General features: G+C 57.6%; 2 protein-coding genes across 2 annotated transcripts; one reads left to right on the top strand and one right to left on the bottom strand.

The window, feature by feature from the left end:
- Positions 1-6: 6 nt before the first annotated feature.
- PRICKLE3 (prickle planar cell polarity protein 3) lies at positions 7-4,513 on the top strand. The gene is made up of 5 exons (XM_023201208.2): positions 7-35; positions 811-1,014; positions 1,111-1,297; positions 2,093-2,392; positions 3,048-4,513. The coding sequence occupies exons 3-5, from the start codon at positions 1,159-1,161 to the stop codon at positions 3,644-3,646; spliced, it is 1,038 nt and encodes a 345-aa protein (XP_023056976.2). The 5' UTR covers positions 7-35; positions 811-1,014; positions 1,111-1,158; the 3' UTR covers positions 3,647-4,513.
- PLP2 (proteolipid protein 2) lies at positions 4,203-7,489 on the bottom strand. The gene is made up of 5 exons (XM_023201207.2): positions 7,229-7,489; positions 6,045-6,197; positions 5,846-5,941; positions 4,894-4,984; positions 4,203-4,646 (listed from the first exon to the last, which is right to left on the bottom strand). The coding sequence occupies exons 1-5, from the start codon at positions 7,322-7,324 to the stop codon at positions 4,624-4,626; spliced, it is 459 nt and encodes a 152-aa protein (XP_023056975.1). The 5' UTR covers positions 7,325-7,489; the 3' UTR covers positions 4,203-4,623.
- Positions 7,490-7,787: the final 298 nt, after the last annotated feature.

The raw sequence follows: 7,787 nt of genomic DNA, 5'->3' as shown, positions 1-7,787 counted from the left end.
TCCCGGTGACCATCACTGGGGCCATCTGTGAAGAGGTGAGCCGTGGAGGGCCTCAGCGAGTGAGCAGTGCCTCTGCTCCAAGCCCTGGGGAGCAGGACACATCTTCCAAGCACTGGGAAGATGAGGCCTGCCACTTAAGCCCCAGTGAGCTATCTCTAGTGTCCCCTCTTGTGGGCGGGGTCTGTTCCTCACATCTCACTGTTGGGCAGGGACTGCCTCTAAGGCAACCCCTGGTGGACAGGGACCTGTCTCATCGATCCCACTGTTGTGTAGGGTTTATCTGTAAGGAGGACCTAGTGTGTTTTTCTCCCCCTCTGTGCAGTGGACATGGGGCATGGGCTGTCTCTTTGGTCCTCCTGTGGTCAGAACTTGTCCTCAAGAGCTGACCCACAGTGGTAGGGCCTGTCTGCAGGGCCCCGTGGTGGGCAGGGCCTGTCCTTAGATCCTACTGTTAGGTGAGATCTATTGCTAAGGTCCCGGTGGGTGGAGACTGTCTCTGTGGTTTCCCCCACTAGGCCTGGCCTGTCTGTCTTCCCCACCCCTGATGAGGGAGGCTTGCCTGTAAGGCCACCCACCGTGGGTAGGGCCTGTCTCTACGGCTTCCCCCATGAGCAGGGTCAGTCTCTAAGGTACCACCCAACCCCATCCCTGGTATAGGCAGGGCCTGGGTCAAAGTTACCCCGTGGGTGGGGCTGGTCACAAAGGTTCACCGTGGGAAAGGCCCAAGTGTAACATACTTTGGCTGACCCCATCCATCTGACCATCTTGGTGACAGTAATGGTAACCATCTTGGTGCTTGTCTCGTGGCAGTGTGGGAAGCAGATTGGAGGTGGAGATATTGCAGTGTTTGCCAGCCGTGCAGGCCTGGGTGCCTGCTGGCACCCACAGTGCTTCGTGTGCACCACATGCCGGGAACTGCTGGTTGACCTCATCTACTTCTACCATGCTGGCAAGGTCTACTGCGGGCGTCACCATGCCGAATGCCTGCGTCCACGCTGCCAAGCCTGTGACGAGGTTTGGGCCTCCCTGCCCAGGGGTGGGAGTGGAGGGTGGGTGGGCAGGGCCAGGAGCAGGCTCATCTGACAGCCGCAGATGGCCTGTGTCCCCCAGATCATCTTCTCCCCTGAGTGCACAGAGGCTGAGGGCCGCCACTGGCACATGGATCACTTTTGCTGCTTTGAGTGTGAAGCTTCGCTAGGAGGGCAGCGCTACGTCATGCGTCAGAGCCGCCCCCACTGCTGCGCCTGCTACGAGGCCCGCCATGCGGAGTACTGTGATGGCTGTGGGGAGCACATCGGTGGGTGGATGCGGTGGGACTGGACAGAGGGATGGATGGACAGCTGGGCCACAGCCCTACCCCACCAGGACTCCTCCCGTCCTCCAGGCCCCATCCTCCATTGTGCCCTGTACTTTGTCCAGCCCCAACACTATAGGCCTGTATGCTTGGCTGCAAGTCCCACTCCCAATGTCCCCACTATGCCATGCTTTCTAAATCCCACCTACACAATGCTAGGCCACCACCACACGTCTACACCCACCTCCAGAGGGTGCTCATGCTCTAATTCCAGCCCCAGGGCTCCCCCTACCCCTAGCCTCCACCACCCCAAGCTGTGCCCGGTTCTCCTCCACTCTCCTGTATCAGCCTAGGTCAGACCTAGCTTCTAGCTACACCCTACCCTCTGAGAACCACTCCTTTCTCACCAGGGCCACTCCCCACCTGTTAAGCCCTGCCCCTACCAGCCAAGCCTCCTCTTCAGGCCACACCTTCCATTCTCCTTCCACCTGGAGCCACCCCTTAATGTCTAAGCCTGGCCGGAATCTTAGAGTCCAATGCCCACCCCGCTCTGGGAGAGAGCACCCTGTGAAAGAAAGGGAGGAGTGAGAGAGAGGTTCACCAGCCAGTCTCCAGGAGAGAACCAAAACCTGTTTCCTGCTTTCTCCAAAAGGGCCCCATTCTGGAGGAGGGAGGAAGGCACCTAGGGGTCCCCTGCGTGGGATTCCCCACCTCTTCCTGAGAAGGGACTCATTCACGAGAGGTGGGGATATGCCTGGGAGTTCTGCCTCAGTTTTTCCCCCTGGTGGTTCCCCACAGGCCTGGACCAAGGCCAGATGGCTTACGAGGGCCAGCACTGGCATGCCTCAGACCGCTGCTTCTGCTGTAGTCGCTGTGGGCGGGCCCTGCTGGGCCGTCCATTCCTGCCACGCCGAGGCCTAATCTTCTGCTCTCGAGCCTGCAGCCTTGGCTCCGAACCCACAGCTCCAGGGCCGGGCCGCCGCAGCTGGAGTGCCGGCACTGTTACAGGCCCACTTGCAGCCTCCACAGCCTCTTTCTCTGCTGCAGAGGGGGCATCGGAGACCACCACCAAAGGCACCTGCACGGAGTCAGCACCAGGTGAGCTAACCCTCCAGCCACACCCAGCCACAGCCCAGTCAACCCTACCTCCTTGCCCCTGCCTCAACCCTGGCCCTTCCTCCTTGACTTGCCCAGACCCTTCACCTGCTGCATCCCTGGGCCCCGCCCATTTCTCAGCTCATCCTCCTTCCCCACACCAGTCCAGGCCTGGTCTCCATCCCAAACTACATCTGCCTCCTGAACCCTGGTTCCACCCTGTCAATACAGGGCCGGTCCCCTACCTCAACTTGTCTCTGCTTGACCCCAAGTTCCTCTTCCTCTTCTCCAGCTGGTCACCCTTCATCCTCTGCAGTCAGGCCCCACTCCATTTATCACAAACCAAATCTACTCCAGCCTATGCCACACCGCTTCCATCCGAAGGCACCCTCCGTGTCCTGGCCACGCCCCGTGCCCTGGCCACGCCCCCCACACCAGTCCCATCTTGCTCCGTGTTCTTCCTTCCAACCCTCTCTCCACCCAGAGCCTGCTCCAGGCCTCACACTACCCAGACTCCCCACCTCCCTGCCCTTCTCCGACCCCTGCCCCCACTTTCCCAGTCTTAGTGGAGGAAAGAAGGCCCTTTCGCAGGCCTCCCCTCAGAAGGGGGCCAGTGGGAGGGCAGATACAAGGAGTCGCTCTGTCTCCCCCTTAACAGCTGCAGGCCCCGAGGAGCCTTCCCTCTTTCTGAGAGGGGCTCCCCACCGCCACTCCATGCCGGAGCTGGGGCTCCGCAGTGCCCCCGAGCCGCCTCCAGAGTCCCCTGGCCAGCCTAACCTGCGCCCAGATGATAGTGCCTTCGGTCGCCAGAGCACCCCACGCGTCAGCTTCCGCGACCCTCTGGTGTCTGAAGGAGGTCCGCGCCGGACCCTGAGTGCGCCCCCGGCCCAGCGCCGCAGGCCACGCAGTCCCCCACCCAGGGCCCCCAGCCGTCACCGCCACCGTCATAATCACCATCACCACCACCGCCGCCACCCAAGCAGACGTCGCCACTATCAATGTGACGCGGGATCAGGATCAGACTCGGGTTCTTGCTCCAGCTCGCCCTCCAGTTCCAGTTCCGAATCCTCACAGGATGATGGCTTCTTCCTAGGAGAGCGCATCCCTCTGCCCCCGCATTTGTGCAGGCCCATGCCTGCTCAGGACAATGCAACGGAGACCTTCAACTCCCCATCTTTATCGCTCCCCAGGGACTCTCGCCCAGGGATGCCTCGACAGACCCGACAGACCCTAGACAAGAACTGCATCGTGGCTTGAAGGCAGGCCTTCCTGGAGGGGGCTCCATTCTCCAGTCAGAGTAGACGATGAGGCCCATGCCCCTCACCCCCATGCCCCGCCCCCACAACCCAAGTCATAAATCCTCTTCCTCCCTCCTTTGTCTGTTTGTTTCTACTTTTGTTTCTGTTTTAGAGACATGATCTGCTCTACTGCCCAGGCTGGAGTGCAGTGGTATGATCACGGCTCACTGCAGCCTCAAAAGTTTTGGGCTTAAGTGATCCTCCCACCTCAGCCTCCCAAGTAGCTGGGACTCCTGGCTCCTGTCAGCGTGCCCAACTAATTTTTTAATTTTTTGGTAGAGATGGGATTTCGCCATGCTGCCCAGGCTAGTCTAGAACTCCTGGGCTCAAGCAATCCTCCCGCTGCCTCCCAAAGGACTGGGATTACAGGCATGAGCCACCGCACCAGGACTTTCGTTTGTATTATTGAAGTAATTTAATATTTGTTGTAAAACAGGCCTGGCTTCTTTGCCTCCTTGCCACAGCTGTTTCCACTCCATTTCCCCCTCCTGATGCTTGAAATTTATCCACATTTGATGAAAGGATTACTTTATTCATTATCATATATTTTAACAATGTTTATTATTCATTTATCCCTCTACAGAACCACCGCCCACACCGAGGAGATTATCTGGATGAGTCCCAACCTGGGGACTGGACTCTGAAATCTAACTCCCCCCTTCCCTCATTTTGTGAATTAGGTGGGGGCATGGTTCAGGCAGAACTGGTGTCTCCTATTGGATCCTGCAGAAGGAGGACCTAGGCACAGGCGTATGGTGGCCACACCCAGGAGGGTTGATTGGCAGGCTGGAAGACAAAAGTCTCCCAATAAAGGCACTTTTACCTCTATGAGGGAGTGGGAGTTGGTTGGCTGGGAATATTGTTGTTGGGGTGGGGAGGAGTTATTTCAATGGAGGAGTTATTTGCAGATTGCAGAAAGAAATGAAGGGAGCTCGCCTACACCGGGCCATCTGCGGGGTCTGCAGGTGAGGAAAAGAGAGAAAGCATTGGCTGAATCTATATGCCCATTTTTTAAAAACAAGATCCAAAGTCCATGAACATTTTACACACAAGAATACTGAAGCTTATGGTACCTATTGGTACAAAAGCCATAAGTACCAATACGGGACCAGAGTTGGCATTCATGCCTTTAAGAGATCCCTTTCCTTTTCTCCTCTGCCCTCTCAGCAACCCCCTTACCCCCAACCAATACACACACACCCTTACCAGTGGGGGCTGCTGTATGTCTTGGCTGCCGAAAGGGGAAGGTGACATAGGCATCATAGCCAAAGAGGCACGTAGCGATTAGGCCCAGTACCTGGGGGACAGGATAGGAGTGAGGAGGGTTAGATTAGGTAGTCAGGTTACTCAGTCTCTTATCTTCTTGTATCTACCACCTCCAGCACCTGCCCCATGCAGGACGGGACTCAAGCCCCAGGTTGGGAAGCCAAAGAACCCCAGGGAAAGGCCAAGAGAATGCATCCTACCCCACTCTCCCTCCTCCTATACCTCTCAACACAGGGAGGCCACACTGTGGCCCTACACGTAGGGGCACAATTCAATTTATACTTTTTTTTTTTTAAGACACAGTCTCACTCTGTCACCCATCTGTCACCCAGGCTGGAGTACAGTGACACGATCTTGACTCGCTGCAAGCTTTGTCTCCTGGGTTCAAGTGATTCTCCTGCCTCAGCCTCCTGAGTAGCTGGGACTACAGGCACCCGCCACCACACCCAGCTAATTTTTGTATTTTTAGTAGAGACGGGGTTTCGACATGTTGGCCAGGCTGGTCTTGAACTCCTGACCTCAAGTGATCTGCCTGCCTCGGCCTCAGACTCCCAAAGTGCTGGGAATACAGGCATGAGCCACTGCGCCCAGCCCCAATTCCTACTACATTTGGGACAAAGTTCTTGCAGATGGTAGTCCGGTGCGTTGACAAAGGGGCCACCTGTTTGTACTTCTCACCAAGGTCCTTGTGTCTGACAAGGGACTGCCCTTCACAGCAAATGAAGACCTTGGGAGGCAAAAGCAAGTCCTGTGCCAAACTTCCCTCCATGCCCTGAGGACAAGTGTGACTTGCTGTGGGTCACACGATTTCTGCCGGAAGCTAAGGCAGAAATGGCCCCTGGCTCCTCAAACCCTTCACTCTGTGCTTCAGAGCTGCTCCCATGGCCTTTACCCCTGCGACGATTTTGGAGTGGTTTCCTCTCTCAACAAGGACAACAATGGAGGTGATCAGGTAGAGGATTGCCGCTATGAGGGTTCGGAAGAAATCCTGTGAGGTGTAGGGAGAAGAGGGAAGTCAGCATCCACAGTTCCCCGACAATCCTAACTGCCCAGACCCCTCCCTGGCCTTGCCATTGTGGACCCCTTCTCACACTCCAAGGCCAGTTGATGAATGGTATCTTGGTGTGCAGGTCACACATGTAGACAACAAAGAAAATAGCAGCAAGGATCATCTCAATCACCGACAAGGAGGAGTAGCCTGGTGTGGAGGCACTGAAGCAGATCAGGATCACCAGGCATAATATCTGGAAGGGTGACATGGGAAAGGGGACCTCAATCAGCAACCAGGGCTGAGGAGATTGGTTTAAATTAGGAGTCCCATAATTGAATGACTATGAGCGCTGGGGAAATGACACGCAATAATAGCTAAACACTTTTTATGTGCTCACTGTGTTCCAAATTCAATCATTAGGACAATCTAATGTTCTGGGTACTATTACTACTCTCTCTAATTTATAGATGAGAAAACTGAGGTACAGAGAGGTTTAATGGCTTGGCCAGGGTCACCCAGCAAGTAAAAAGTAGAGTTGGGTGCCTCAGTTTCCTCCCCTTTTCCCTTCTAGGATATGGGCAGCCTGAGGGGAGTGGCGCTGCCAGGTGTTTTGTGAGCCCCGCTGACGCCGGCTTTGTGGCCTTGACCCGGGCTGAACACGCGGTTCCCCCAGCAACCCCTTTGGGAAGCGGTGAGAGTGACACCAGAGAGGCAGGACTCCGTTAAAGGCGCCGCACCCCTTTTACAAGTGACTCAAAGGCGGCGCCCACTTTGAGAAGGGTGGAAACCCCGAAAAGCTAAGGACATCCCGCCCGGCCTCAGAAGGGCAAGGAAGAAATGGCGAAGGGCGGGGCGCTCTACACCGCGGGACTAGCGCGAGGGGGGGGCCCCACCCCAACAGGCCCTGCCCCTGGGCGCGCTGCCAGCCCGCCCTCCTGTGTCCAGGCCGCGCCACGCCCTGCCGCAGGAGGCCCCGACTTCCCAGCACCCTGGGACCCCTTCGATGAGTCCACTGATGAGTTAACGCAGCTCCCCCCACGTAGCCCTCCGTATGCGTTATAGGCTCCTTGCCTCACCCCGGGGGCTACCAGATCTCAACAACCTTCGTCAAACCCCACCGACTCGCCCTGCGCCCCGGATTTCGGGCCTTCACCGTGAACCCACCACCTGCACCCCACTGCCGAGCGTCCCGGCCAAGTGCCTGCCTCACCCGGACCATCCAGTTCCGCGTGGTCCAGCCACCCCATCCCGCTTTTGCCCACGCGCCTGCCCCAGGTCGCTCACAATCTCAGCAAACAGGAGGATTCCCTTTCGGGTGCGCGAGAAGTTGGTGCAGGCGGCCCAGCAGCCAGGGGCCGAGAGGCGCTCAGAATCCGCCATGGCATGGGCTGGAGTCCGTGGTGCCTCGGAGGATCTGCTCGCTTGCTCGTGGTTTCGAGGACGCTGCACACCCAGCTGTCTTGCCCGCCGTCTGGCCGGGAAGGGGGCCCCGGGGCGAAGGAGGGAGTGAATCACCGCGCAGAGATGACGCGGGCGGGGCCGGAGCCGGGCCAGGTGGCTGCCGCCCCGGAAGCCCCCTCGCCCCGCCCGCCAAGGATACTCCCAGCCTGGCGCACAGCCCCCGAGGCGCCCCATCGCCAGGGTGCGTGGCAGCTCCAGGTACCAGGAGTAGTAATAGAGGGACCCTTCGCCTTTTTGGAATGCAAATACACCCGAGACAGCTTCAGCTTAGAACCGCGGGAATCTGGCTTTGGGGGGAGTGACTCAGTTTCCTTAACTGAATAAAACGGCCTAGGCAGAGTTAAATCCGAAAGACCTGTGGCCCAGTATGTTACCAGAATTC

The sequence above is a fragment of the Piliocolobus tephrosceles genome, unplaced genomic scaffold (genome assembly GCF_002776525.5).
Source record: "Piliocolobus tephrosceles isolate RC106 unplaced genomic scaffold, ASM277652v3 unscaffolded_19336, whole genome shotgun sequence".
Lineage (NCBI taxonomy): Eukaryota > Metazoa > Chordata > Mammalia > Primates > Cercopithecidae > Piliocolobus > Piliocolobus tephrosceles.
The sequence above is the reverse complement of the archived record's forward strand: the minus strand, read 5'-3'. Positions and strand labels throughout refer to the sequence as shown.

Excerpts from the sequence above, each read along its gene's own strand:
- PLP2 (XM_023201207.2), bottom strand. The coding sequence starts at position 7,324 with ATGGCGGATTCTGAGCGCCTCTCGGCCCCTGGCTGCTGGGCCGCCTGC. Across the intron at positions 6,198-7,228 it reads TCCTCCTGTTTGCTGAGATT|ATATTATGCCTGGTGATCCT; the intron begins GTGAGCGACCTG and ends TCACCCTTCCAG. Across the intron at positions 5,942-6,044 it reads TCATCAACTGGCCTTGGAGT|GATTTCTTCCGAACCCTCAT; the intron begins GTGAGAAGGGGT and ends TACACCTCACAG.
- PRICKLE3 (XM_023201208.2), top strand. The coding sequence starts at position 1,159 with ATGGATCACTTTTGCTGCTTTGAGTGTGAAGCTTCGCTAGGAGGGCAG. Across the intron at positions 1,298-2,092 it reads TGGCTGTGGGGAGCACATCG|GCCTGGACCAAGGCCAGATG; the intron begins GTGGGTGGATGC and ends GGTTCCCCACAG. Across the intron at positions 2,393-3,047 it reads CTGCACGGAGTCAGCACCAG|CTGCAGGCCCCGAGGAGCCT; the intron begins GTGAGCTAACCC and ends CCCCCTTAACAG.